Below are 14645 nucleotides of genomic sequence, written 5' to 3' on the forward strand. Positions count from 1 at the left end.
CCTTTTCTTTTCTTTTCTTTTTTTCCTTCCAGTCACTAAATTCAAAATTCCTTTCGAATTGTAAACATGTGTGCATGTATATATTGACTATTATAAATGACAAGGTTTGGGGCTCCCCTTGATTTTTTTTTCACTGGATCCTCCACCCCATCCACTTGCCATGCAAAAAGGGAAAAAAAAAAAAAAAAAAAATCATCATTTCGTATACCATGTCAAGCTTGCTAAGCAGGTGAGCGCATCTCCTGTACCCTCTCTATCTCTTCCCTCTACCCCTGGAGTAGGACAATCTTTCTCATCTTGCCTAATAGCTCCTCTCTGATCCATCACTCCCTCTCTCTGTCTTGCTAACGACCCCATGTCTCTTCCTCTCTCACAATCTTGAACTCTATATTCTCCATCATCATCTCTCTCTCTCTGGTTTTAGAAGAACCAATAACAGGGGTCCAAGCTGGTCCGATCAACCTCAAAAAACTGGAAATGAAGTTAACTCAGGGTCAGCCTGGTATGGTATATTTAAAAGTATATGAAAACAAAACCACTCCTTGCCCCCATTTGCGATTCAGTCCCCCATCCCTAAGCCCCCTATTTTGTCGTGAAATTGGTTGGAGAGGAGAAGAAAAAAAGAGTGAAGAAAAGAGCAACTTCTTTCTAACATGATAAACCACAACTATTATGAACAAACACTAAAAGGATATAATAGTTAATAAATAACTAATTTTAAGAATTAAGAATTAAAAAAATTAAGAGTTAGAACATGCATGTAATAAGTGTCCACAATAAGTTAGCAATTAAAAGAATATAATAGTATAATAGCATAATTAATTTATTATTTTAAAAATAAGAAAACTAAGAAAAATCCTGCATCCTAATATTTAATCAGATTAGTATTGGGACACATATTATGTGTATTCTTTACATTTTCAAATTTATTAGTTTTTATGCGATAATGGGAGTTGAAAAAATAATAAAAAATTATAGTTTTTCTTGCTAAAAATTTAAACTTAAAACTATTTCATTAAGTTATTATGTACCCATTATTTGTAAATTTGTAATTAAATGATGACTTGTAAGATTGAGGGTCTTTTTAAAAGAGGAAGAGAAGAAGTATGCAAATTTATTCTCTTAATTAATGTTATAGATAAATTTGCATTTTTGTTTAATTGGTTTTTAGTAATATTAAAGTTCTATTCTCAGGATGTAATATAATGACAATTTGTAATAAAAATTATATAAGAGCGCAATAATTTTAAAAGAAATAATTGATACAAAAGTTTGTATTGTTGCATTTGTTGGTGTTACCGTATAAATATTGAATGTTTCAAAAAAAAAAATTTAAAAATATCTGTTTAGTAAATATTATATAATAGTCATTGATTTTATTTTTATTAAGTATACGTAAAATTTAATATATTAGTTTTAACGTTTTAAAGTATTAACTATTACTTCAACGGTTTCATATTTATAATGATGAAAGCTATACTTAATTTTACCTATATAAACTGTGATACAATTTCATTTCAATATACGGTTTTCTTCCTCAAAATATTTTCATCTTCTATTCTTTCTTTAGATTTATATTTTATTAGATAACTAAATGACACTACATCTCCTATAGCTCTAATGTTTGTGAGTGCATACAAAATTGAGCTAACTGAGTAATCCTGGAGATGTGCGCAGTGACTATATACATTTAGAAATGTTCTCCGTAAGCGCGAAATCAGTTTTAAAGACAGTGGTTCTTCTACGCCTGAGCTTCTGATAGGTATTTATATTTTTATTTAATATTAATTTTATTTGTAAATTTTTTTCGTTCTATTATATTTCCAATATTCTTAAAGTCAATTGCTATTATATATTTTAGAAGGGAAAAAAATAAATTGTATATATTGAAAACTTTCAGAAAAAAATTTATCTATTTTTCCCCAATTATATGATTATATGATTTTTGAAAGGCACGTAAATTTATTATCTTTAGTTATGAGGTTTAAAGTGTTTTGATATTTTATTCGTATGTGAAATTAATGGTGGTGCATAAATATGCAATTAAATTAATATGCTTAATAATTGTTATTAATGCTTTTTTTTTTTTTTTTTTACAAAGTAAGATATGTGCAAATGAGGCAGAGTCTTTGCACGGAGCAATAGTATGGTGATAGAGTCACCTAAATTTATGAGCCTTAAATGACACATGAAAATTAATTCGAGTATGATAATAATAAACACAAATATGTAATTTTATAGTGCATTGTCCAAGTGAATAACTTAATCATAGTATTGACTTTCATTAGTACATTTGTGGACTTACTTAAACTAACTGAATAATCAAATTGGACTATTATTAGCGTGATAACAAAATGTGGGGTACCTAGTACCAATATGATTCAAATATGAAATTTGATGAACAATTGTTGATTAATGAATTCCTTAACTAAAGGACTAGCTAAAAAGTTAATAGAAAATAAACATCGAGGGGACTATGTCTTAAGCCCTTAATGTAAACTACTAATGATGGTAGCCCAACTTATGTGATTGGAAATTTCATGAATTAGGTTCAATGGGTAATAACAAGTCATTGAGTCGTTTGGTGAACACTATTACTTATTTTTTATCATCCCTATCGAAATAGTACAATTGTAACCATTATAAGTTGATTATAATTTGTTGACCTTTTGAGTCTAATCCGTGTTTTAATTATGACAAACTACAGTATCTCATATGTGTGCTAAGTGTATGAATAGGTTCATTTTTCTAAGCACGAATGACAAATGAGAAACAGAAGCCGAAAAATGCTTAAATGCACACACCATTCAGCGCATTCCATGATATTGCAAAGGAGAAGAGCATGAATATTTTTGTTTCAAGTTGTATTGTATTGCATTCATTTTATTCGGTCTGTAATATTTAATATGGTCTGTAATAATACATCTGCATGCATGATAGGGTTTAAATGCTCAAAAGGCCATAGACTGACCATAGGGAACCAAACTTGACTTCAGTCGACCGATACTTGATTTTTAGGCTTAACTTAAAAGCCTAGACTATAGATCGACTATTAGGTCCTTTAACATCACTTAGAAAATCCTCTTAAACTCACAAGTCATAACTATGTAAATAAGGGTAAACTATACTCAAAATCAAGACCTAAAAATAATGATTGAAAGTCACTCAGTCAACCAAACCCAGCTATATATATTTAGCTTAGTCAACCGAACCCAGCTATATATATTTAGCTTAGTCGACCGAACCATTCAGGGGTCAACAATTTGACCAAGGTTCAGTCGACCAAATAGTTTTGAACGCATCTTTCATAGTCGACTGAACTGGCTTGTGTCTGACACCTAACTATTCAGTCGACCGAACCTCAAGTTCATTTTTGATTGAGTCGACCGAATCATATGAATAGCAGACTGAACTTAAAATATAGTTGATCGAACCTCAAACGCTTTCAAAATCGCATTAATTCAGTCGACTATATCTTTAGTTCAAAAGTGTCTCGGTCGACCAAACTTGGCAATTGGGTCGACCAAAGTTAAAATATAGTTGACCGAAACTCTCGGGTTGCCATAATTTTTAATCGCGATAACTGAGGTTAATTAACGGTAAATTGGATTAAAAGCTTATTAAACAAATTTAATAATTCCCTCTATGTCCCAACGATCATTTTTTTTATAGAGTCTATATATATACCCTTATTTACACAAATTAAGGATTGATTAGTACTTTGATTAAGAAAATTTTTCTCTGAATTTCTTTGAGTTACATTTTCCTATACAAGCCTATATTCCCTACCTTTTACTTATTCCATTGCAAAATCATATTAAGTGAGAGTATTGTGAGATATCCTACACTTCCTATACAAGCTTATACTCTCATTATTGTGATTGTTTGCTGATTTTATTGAGAGTTAAGTACAAAAGTTTTTCCCTATAGATTTAATTCATAAATTCATTTTGTAGGGAAACTTTTATTAGCTTGTGAGTCTTTGCATTTTTTATTGCAAGACTCTTGAGCTTGTCTTGTATTTTCTTTGAAGAAAATATTTTTGACAAACTTGTGTTCTAAATATCTCTTGTGCTTGAGTTTCTGAAAATCTTTTTTAGATATTTGATTATACTTTTGAAATCTTGGAAACCCTATTTGTGGTTGATATATTTATATATATTGTTTTAAAGATATTATCATAACACACTATCACACTTTGATTGCCACACTGACATTAACTTGAGAGTTGTAATACTGTCTTCACTGAGCTTATAAATCTTATCATTTTGAAGTACATTGGTTATATTGGTACAAATCTTCTTATTAGAGAAGCACATATATTGTACACGAAATTTGTATTATTTGTTTGTTGTATTTCCAGGCGTAGCTTGAAAGGGTGATAATCTAACCCAGAAGGATTGTATGTAAAGGTTGAGGTCAGCCGTGGTAATTTGACCTGGTTGTAACTGGTGCCGCTCTACCCATTAAGTGAACATTAGTGAAACCCTCGGGCTTGCGAGTTAAGGCGGGTACGTAGACAGTATTGGTCGAACCTCGATAACATATCTGGTGTTAGTTTTATTTTCTGTAATTTAATTTCTACACCTGTATGTTAATACTTATTGCTTTAAATTGATTAAATATTTGCTTAGTAGAACATTTGTGATATTAATATATACTTAAACTGACCCTAGTGTAACGACTTGCTTATTTTAATATAAAAATGAAACATAATAAATAAAACGGTCAACCCAAATCCGTGGGTAACGGGGACACCTGTCATTCACAGCGGAAACTTACGCAGCAGTAAATATAAAATTACAACCATCTAATCATAAAACATAATACCAAAGTCTACTTACACCAAAATATCATACATATAATTTCAATCTCCCATAACATTCCAAATATAACTAGGATCTCATAACTAAAACAATCCTAATCCTAGTACAAAATCTTACCCTCCTAGTAGGGTAACTTAATAAACTCAATGGCGACCACGACCCGCCGGTCTCTCAGGGTCTCCTGAAAAATTAATTAAGTTTGGGGGTGAGACACTTCTCAGTAAGGGAAAATAAACTAAATACAGTTGTGTGACAACATAAACATTTAATGCAATTATACATATACAGTACATTTCATATATTTAGAAACATTCATCATATTGTACTGAATAATCATATACTTTCATATGTGCTAATAAATCATATCGATCATAAAACATCTGTTATAACTGATAATACTGAAAACATACCCAAGATGAATAACTAACTGATGTCATGTATTACCCCCTATGACGGGTTATGCAACCCGAAGGCGGGACTTGACAATGGCTGGCCGATCATTGCCGAGTCAAAAATGTCTGTAAGTACGATGGACCTACCACATCCTGGTCCGGACTGCCAGGTGGACGGCTACAACTCTACACTGAAAGTTATATCGACTATCCATCTCCCACCCCCTTGTAGGGTGGTTAGCACAAGTCTGAACATAGATATCTGATCTATATAACTACAGTACCGAGCTCCTGAAATTGAATTAAACTAACATCCAGATTCTGATAACATATAATACATGATATTATAACATTTTTTATAATATCATAAATATGGTCTCGCGTCGAAATCATTTCATAAATACGGCCTCGAGCCAAACATTTCATAAATACAGTCTCGTGCCGAAATTATTTTATATATACGACCTCGCACCAAACATTTCATACATATCATGCTGAAAATAATCAATTATCGTGCACTTGTCAAAATCATCATAATATACTGTATCTTTTCATAATTCCTGAAAATATGCTTAATTCGTAAAATTTGTCATATCATTATTTTTCATAAAAAAAACATTCATGCCACACAAAATTGAATAATTCCGTACATTTCATTCTAAAATCTCATTTTCTGTATAATAGCAGTATTTTCCCAATAACATACATTTTCTCAATAATATTCAAATATCATGCATAATCCCTTAAAATTTCTTTGCTGATAATAATAATAATACGTGTGGAAAAATGACTACTTTAGTTTATTCTCTTACCTAACTACTGAGAAAGCTCCTAAAAATTTCGGTCTAACACCTGTAGGGTTTCTTGATCAATGCCCTAAAAACGACAAACCCCAAAATTAAACATCAGTATTTTTTCATAAATATCATTTCTTGCAACTATGGTAAGACCAAATTTGGCATAAAAAGTCTTACCTTGATTCGGGGATGAATTTCAACTTACTCCCATCAACGATCTGCTCCGGTAAATATGGAGAAAAGTTCTCCAAGAGCATCATGGTGGCTTCAGACCGTCGAATTGACGAAAATTTGGACCGAAATTGAAGAGAGAAGGGGAGGAAACCGAAGGGAGAGAAAAAGAGAGTTTATACGCTGAATTTCCATAAAAAATCTGAGTTTTTTACTATTTATAGGACTGGATTCATCAACGAGTCACATCATCCCATCGACGAGTCTTTTAATAATTTCGTCGATGAAACCCACTCCTCGTCGATGAAATTCAAACTGCCCAAAACCTCTCTTGGCATTTCCTTATCGACGAGACATGTCACCTCATCGACGAGCGCAATTACAATTTCGTTCACGTTCGTTGACGTGGCTTACTGCCTCCTTCTCTTCTTGTTTCCATTTTTCACCCTCTTAATCATTATTTAAATACTATTATTCTTTGAGTCATTACACCTAAGTTGTGTATTACTGCCGCTGACTTAGCTAAACTTAGGAATTCACCCCCCTCTTCGAAATAAACCAATCCCAACAACTATTACTTATTTTTTAACATCCCTATAAAAAATAATGTAATTGTAACGATTATAAGTTGAGTTTTTGTCTTAATAAATTCATATTTTTTCTTAGGTAGTGTGTTTAGTTATAGTTACACATTTAATGGATTTACCCATGTGAGTGTGAAAGTGGAACTGTTTCTTATAAAAGTTTATTGAGTTCAAATTTTCTAGAGCACTCATAAATATCCAAATATGGTATATGACCTATTCGTACCAACCTGCAGGATTTGTATCTAAAGATATTATATGAGTCATATGTTTAGTTCAAAATTTTAATATTCACTAAATTCTTGTAACTCATAATATATTTTCTTTAACTGCAATTCAAATCGAAAGGTATTGTCACGCAATGCATTACATCTCATGGTTACCTAACACTGGTTTTCATCTTTTTTCGATTTTTTTTATAATTTGAATCATATGGGGAATTATAGGTATTGTTGTATTAATGTTGGATGTTTCAAATTAAATATATATATATATATATATATATATATATATATATATCTATTTAATACATAATAGTCATCGATTTTTTTTAATTGAGTATACATTAAATTTAATACATTAGTTTTAACATTTTAAAATATTAACTACTACTTTAACGATTTCATTATGATGTTGGAAGCTACACTTAATTTTAGCTATATAAATTGTGACACAACTTCATTTCAATATACACTTTTCTTAATCGAAATAACTTTATCTTCTATTCTTTCTTAAGATTTATATTTTGTATAGTAATCAAATAACACTACATCTTTTAAAACTCTAGTGTTTGTGAGTGCACACAAAATCAAACCAATTGAATAATTTTGGAGATTGTGTGCGCAGTGATCATATGCACTGAGAAATGTTCTCCATATGTGCGAATCGGCTGTAAGGACAATGATCCTTCCACGATTCAGTTTATGATAAGCATTTTATATTTTAATTTAATATTAATTTTTTAGTAAATATTTTTCCTTGTACTATATTTCAAACATCATTCACATGGAATAAAAGAAAATGCTTTGTCATGGTGAAATTTGGAATAACTACTCAGTCGCTGGTAATTTGCATTATTTCATATTTTTTGCTTTATTTATTTTTTTTATTTTTTATTTTTGGGTACGTCCCGGGTGTCCACTATCGTCAACGACGTCCATTTTACGGTCCGTCGCACCGGCCTGTGACTAATCCCACGCCCTGTAGTATGGCCCCACACACCACAGAGGGGTAAATTCAGGCGCCCAGCCGCAGGAATCAAACCCGGGGTGGGATTATCCCTGACCTCGTGAAAGGCAACCCCTGGAGTCCGCCCTGCCAACTGAGCTCAGCCCTGGGGGCATATTTTTTACTTTATTGTCATAGTATATATGTGTTTACTAATTATAATAAAAATAAAAATAATTATACTTCTTTTATTTAATAATTATAATTTTAAACTCGCTTTTTAGTGCCCTAAAAATAATTTACAGTACACAACCATTAAAAATGATAAAAAATTTATTTTTTTGCAAAATTTAAAGAAAATTTATGGATATTACTATTTCCATTAAATTTGAAATTCACATGATTATTTTAATTTAATATTAATTAAATTTTATAGAACACAAATTATATAATCCAAAAAAACTAACTATAAATATTAAAATATTAAAAAATTATCTCAAAAACTAAAAAACATAAATCTAATATTATGTTTTTTTCAAAAACTAATAATAAAAACAAAAACAAAAAAATTAGTTCTAAACGGCACCTAAGTTGTCGTGTTGATGCTGTCTGTCATTGTTTCCCACGACAGAATCCTGTCATCTTAACATTTGCATCCGCATGATTCGAGACCTTCCTAAAATGTCGCCACGCTGCCAATAATGCCCCTGCCCTGTAATTAACAGCGTATCCCCCAGAACCCTAGAGACTGAGTCAACAAAAATTGATAAACCTTCCCCAAAAGTGAAAAATCCTAGGGTTATGGAACCTTCGTACTTCCTTGGTTTGTAGTCTCTCTTTCCTTGTTTCTCTCTGTCCTTTTTTGGTTCTCTCTCCGGAGAATTTGGATATGGAGGGCTTCTGCTCAGAAAAGTGTCTCGCGGAGAGGTTTGTGAGCTCTGTAATGGAAGCTGTAGCTGCTGAGACTGCCATTGTTGCTGCGAGAACTCTGGCTTCTCTTCTCATCACAGTATAATTCTCCTCTTTCTGTCTCTTGCACAGTTTGCGGCTGTTCAATGTATCTTGTTGCTGTGTTTTGATGCTTTCTGAAGGCTAGGGTTTAGCTGTTCCTGTCTCTGTCTGCTTTCGTGTTTGTAGTGCTATAGTGGTTTTTACTGACTTTATTGTCGTAATGGTAATAGTAGATGTTATTGTTGCTGTATGCGAGTATGTTCAACTCTTATTTTTGTAGATTAATTCCATTTTTCTTTTGAGGCAGTGTTTTCCTTTCGCTGATTAGACTGCGACAGGGTATGCGGAATCCATTAATCCAATTTTATACTAGTTTCTTTATAGTGGGTTAGTGGCCGAAGGTAATCATTCCTTGCCAACAAAAAAGCAGAGGAGATGCAATGAAACGTAATTTCAGGTTTTTTTATACTAATTATTTTAATTACCTTTTTTTTTAAATATATATGTATTGGAGAAGTGAGAAGTGAAATTTAATGGAGCCAATAAGCTCACGAGGGCTAGCTGAATTTATTATGTCATATTTCTATGTACCAAGGAGAAGGGAATATGATATATAACAATTATTCATTTGCTTTCTTCTGGTGAATATAAGCCTAGCTTGTCCTTTGATGATTAGTCTTCAGATGAGATTGCTTTTCTGGAACAGGTTCCTCTGGTTTGCTTTGATTTAATTTATGTTATATGTTATTTTTTGCCACATATTACATGGTGATCACTACACGAGTGGATTGAATGCAAATAATTTTTTCCCCCAAGAATATGCATCAATTTTTTTTATAAAGCATTTATTAGATAATTTTTTTAGCATCATTATTTTAATTTGAAGAATGAGAAGATTCAGAAAAAAATAATGCTTAAAATTGAGGACGAAAAAATTTTGAACAATGTGTATATTCTCACATGAATCAAATGGATCTACATTTCATTTGTTTTTGCATTCTAAAACAACAGCTTACGATTAATCCTATGTTCATTGGAACTAACATAATGAAACAGTTGCTAGTTTTGTAGGAAGTGAGTACAGATTGAATCTATTTAGCATCATGAAGGCCATGGGAGGATAGAAATTTGATTGCACGATATAACACGCATATCTTTTGCTAGTGTTTCGGTTAAAGCTTGGGTGACTCTGCGAGTTGTGGGGGATTTCCTACAAGTGAGGTATTGGGGTTTTGGAAAATCCAAAAAGAGTAGGGCTTTATGTAGATGCATGGGATTTGTTACCTTGTGGACCCTCTGGATTGTGAGGAACTTGAGAATCTTCAAGGACTGCACAACTTTTCCTAGTTTGTTATGAAATAGAGTTATGTTTTGTGCCTCTTTTTGGACTCATTCTTTTGGGTTTTTCTCGGGGAATGGCACTGCCCGACCTGCAAACTGGATTGGAGGGCAGGTCGAATTCTCTTGTAAGAGTTCCATGTATTCCTCTTGTTCTTGTAAACCTTTCCCTTCAGTTTAATGATATTTCTCTTAGTGTGTTCTTATAATTGTTTATATCTTTTCTTTTGTTTTTTTGAGGGACATCCTTTTCATCTCTCTTACTATGTTATTCTGTTAATATATTTCCCTTCGCCAAAAAAATTAGGGTCGGAATACAATAGCATTCAGGCCTTAATTCCCATCCTGCCATTGGGTTACTGTAAATGAGGGTGAAACGACAATTCCCCATTTAACTGAACTGTAATGTTATCTCTTGTTCATGGGAATCTTGTTCCATTCCAGCCTATATTTTACAAGACCAATATGACCTCTAATAATTAATACAACTCCAAGTCTATGCTTAGGAAATCCATCTCTTTCTCTCATCTGCTTGCAACTCCCTTGTGATCATTTGTGCACCAATCTCTCTTCTTTAAAATTCTTCATGGGCACCCACAGTTGCTGATGTCCACGGCAACATCATTTCTTTTTATTATTTTTTGGATTCTCTCATTTTTTCTTTTCAACTTGTAAAGGTGATACTAACAATTTTTATGAAGAAGATTAGATGGGGGCATGCGATGTAAGCATAGTTGTTTATGATTCACAATTTGAATATCTCAATTCCTATCGATTCCCCACCAAATAAATTTGAATCTTTCTAGAGAGTCAAAAAACAAACGAATCATTGCTGAATCTATCACCCCCTGAATCTAATGAATATATGAATCAATTTATACACATGATTCTGAACATAACAGATCTAGTCAAGGACTAACTGATGTTAAGATGGGATTGGTTTAAACTTGGAAAGTATCTACACAGCCAAACGTGTAAGGCAGCAGTAACAATGTTCATGAAGGAATTGTAATCAGCAATTGATTGCAAAAAATTGAACGCATTGTGATGGCTAACTTGGCAATGGCAATAGGCATTGAATATAAAATTTATGAAGGAGGAGAGTGATACATTTATCGTCACCGGCCATGTAATGCTTTATTTTTTCAGCACATCTGTAAATATGAAAGTATGGTTGCTGTTCATGGTATTCTCGCGTCCATGGCTGGCATCTCACATTATGTTTTGATTATTTAATTTATTAAAATAAATATTATTTTAAAGAAAGTGAGGCTTTATTAAAGTTCCATTAAGGACATTTCTGGAATTGGGCATTTTTCCATTCTGTTCTTGCAATTGTGTTCTGAGCTACATTCCATTCTTACCTCAATTCTGTTCCTACCTTGATTATATTCCAGCCTTAGTGTTATTCTAGCATTCAAACAGAGTATTGAAGACTTCAACCCAAACATTATCCTCACTAATAGTTAAAGTTTATGTTTTTCTTATTTCTTTCTTTATGGCATTTAACAAAGATTGTTATACTCAAATCAAACGAAAGAACCATTATGTTATGTTGTAAGAGTTTTTTTTTATTAATGTCCTTTTTAGAAGTGATTGTGGTTTCCTTCCCTTATTCTCTCTGAGGCCCTGTTTGGAACTTAAAAAATATTGGGGAAAGGAAAGGAAAATGTGAACGAATTTACTTTTTCTCCTTTGGTTATCAAAGTGACAAAAGTGACATATATGGAAAATCAATGAACAAACATATGATTCCATACATGATTGACAGTTGTTTTTTCTTAATTTTTAATAATATTAGAACAAATTTTCATTTCTAATAGAGAGAAAATACAATGCAAAATGAATTTCCCTCTTAATTTCTTTTCCTTTCCTTCAACAAAAATCTTGATCTAAACAGAACGTAATTTGAATCAGTAAAATTAGTACTGCATAGATTTTTTTTTTTTCTTTTGGATGTCAACACCATTGTGATTACTAAAAGCACCGGAGTTGGGAGAGTGGATACTAAACAATGTGATCTAGAGCAAGGTTACTGGCCCATCCCTATTTTCTATTAGTCAAGGAACTACTTTGATCATTGGAGAGGGTTTCTGTTATGGTCATGCATTAACCATTTAGACTTCCTAGTAGTTGTTGTTGTTGTGTGTGTGTATGTGTGTGCTTTTCTTTTTCTCATCATATATATGTGCTGCGCATGTTTTTTTTTTTTTTTCCCTTTTTTATTTTTTTGGGGGGGGGGGGGGGGGTTGGGCGAGGGAAAGGTTTTGTCCAAAGTAATTTCAAGGCAGGGTAAAGTAAATTTTAATATTTTAGTGGGACTTAGAGCTCGCTTTTTTTTTAACTTGCTTGCAGTTGAATATCAATTCTAGGATATTGAGAAATTGATTTCACTTGTTAAAGGAGGTGCATATGGGTGTTGGGGGGACTGGGGGGAAAGTTTTGTCCGAAGCAATTTCAAGGCAGGGTAAAGTAAATTTAAATATTTTAGCAGGACTTAGAGCTTGCTTGCAGTCGAATATCAATTATAGGATATTGAGAAATTGATTTCACTTGTTAAAGGAGATGCGTATGGGTGTTTTTAGTATATATTGCCCATCCCTCCTCGGAATTTTCCTTAATATGCCTTGCTGCTGCATCCTGTGCAATAGTTTTCCTCTCTCTCTCTCTCTCTCTCTCTCTCTCTCTCTCTCTCTCTCTCTCTCTCTCTCTTACATGCACACACATGCACCAGCACATTTATTAACGTGGTATGTTAATTCATTTTTGGTGTTGTTTCAGGTGCTGTCTTTTCCATATGGCATGGATATGTTCCCCAGAGAGCCTGTCACTTTTGATTGGTCAGTGACATGATTTCTTTTGCTGTATTTGTGTTCTTTTCTTTATTGCTTAGAAATGGTGAAAATTTTTTGGGAGCATTTTTTTTTTTCTCCCTTTTCAGGGTTTCTATACTGGAGCTTCACTCAGTGAAGCAACCTATTCCTGAGAACAAAGATGCCAGTGGAACTGAAGATGATGATGAGGATGAGGATGAGGATGAGGATGAGGATGATGGTGCTGATGATCAAGAGGATGATGGTGCTGAAGATCAAGATGCTGAGCATGGAAAGAATGATGAGGATGAAGGGGATCCTGAGGGTGACCCTGAGGCCAATGATGCTGACGGAAGTGAAGATGAGGATAATGATGAAGAAGATGAGGATGATGATGAAGATGATGGGGAAGAGGAAGAGGAAGAGGAAGAGGAAGATGAAGAGGAAGAAGAGGATGAAGAGGAGATTCGTCAGCCAGCGGCAAAGAAGAGGAAATGAGAGATTGAAACTTTTTTATTTTGTTTTCAATTAGTCTTGCTTTCTTGGGGTTGGGAATTCAGGAAAGTAGGAGCCCTAGTATTGTGAGGGAAAGCATTCAACTTGCCTATCTGCATAGAGAAATTTGAGATACTAGTTGCAAGAGATCCTGTCTGAGATTATTTCTAGTTCTACAGCTCTATAATATTATGTATATTGCCTTTGACAGCGTTTTCCTGGCCTTTCTTTTGGCAGGTCATGGCATATTGCTATGCATCCCACTGTAGGATGGATGTAATTGTTGTGGCCTTATTCTGTACTTGATGTGCAATTTTTATTTCTTTCTCCAAATGACCATACTAAGGATAGCCGCGGCCCAGGATCCAAATGGTTTTGCACCTTTGGCTGCTTAAAAGAAAGAGGATGGGTCAAGTCCCCATGCCCGGGATTTGAGCTCAGCCTTCTTGTGTAGACAGTTGCCTCAAGGATTGGAGAGACAGTGTGCTCTTTAATTACAGTAGAAGGGAAGATACTTAGCGGTAGTTTTCAGTGTGTGTGCAAGTGTTGGAATTTGCACTCTTTTGGAGATTTGTTTTTGTTTGATTGTTTTTGAGTTCTTGTGAATTTTGGCCTCAAAATCCCTTCCACCATATCAACTTCCTCTCAGATCTTTAAAATCTCTTCGATTTTCTCTTGTTCATCTCTCAAAGGGAGCATTTAAAAGTACTTCTCGCGAACCTTTCGAGGTTCAAATATGGTCATTATGCTAAATACTTGGTACGTAGGAATGAAATGGAATTGGATGGAATGGAAACAAATTTATTATTTAATTTTATCATGTTTTTTATTCAAATTTTTGTTACACTATTCTTATTCTTAATTCTATTCTACAAATCATACACAATCTAGGTTTTATTTATCTTTACCTTATATATTTTGGGTTCATCCCGGGTATCCACCTACCGTCAACGACGTCCGTTTTACGGTCCGTCGCACCGGCCAGTGACTAATCCCACGTCCCGTGCAGCCGGCCCCACAGCCCACGGAGAGGGTAAATATTCAGGAGCCTGCCGCAGGAATCGAACCCGGGGTGGCATTATGCCTGACCTCGTGAAAGGCAACCTCGGAG

The 14645-nt window shown here is 33.5% G+C and overlaps 1 protein-coding gene across 1 annotated transcript; it reads left to right on the plus strand.

Annotated features, from left to right (window-relative positions):
- The first annotated feature begins 8548 nt into the window (after nucleotides 1–8548).
- On the plus strand, nucleotides 8549–13744 carry LOC131152423 (uncharacterized). Its single transcript, XM_058104299.1, has 3 exons — nucleotides 8549–8946; nucleotides 13008–13066; nucleotides 13168–13744. Exons 1-3 carry the CDS (start codon nucleotides 8827–8829, stop codon nucleotides 13535–13537), a joined length of 549 nt encoding a protein of 182 aa, XP_057960282.1. The 5' UTR covers nucleotides 8549–8826; the 3' UTR covers nucleotides 13538–13744.
- Nucleotides 13745–14645: the final 901 nt, after the last annotated feature.

This window comes from Malania oleifera, chromosome 3 (genome assembly GCF_029873635.1).
Source record: "Malania oleifera isolate guangnan ecotype guangnan chromosome 3, ASM2987363v1, whole genome shotgun sequence".
NCBI lineage: Eukaryota > Viridiplantae > Streptophyta > Magnoliopsida > Santalales > Ximeniaceae > Malania > Malania oleifera.

Coding starts and splice junctions, on each gene's coding strand:
- LOC131152423 (XM_058104299.1), top strand. CDS start 8,827: ATGGAGGGCTTCTGCTCAGAAAAGTGTCTCGCGGAGAGGTTTGTGAGC. Junction 8,947..13,007: donor TGGCTTCTCTTCTCATCACA/GTATAATTCTCC, acceptor GTGTTGTTTCAG/GTGCTGTCTTTTCCATATGG. Junction 13,067..13,167: donor GAGCCTGTCACTTTTGATTG/GTCAGTGACATG, acceptor CTCCCTTTTCAG/GGTTTCTATACTGGAGCTTC.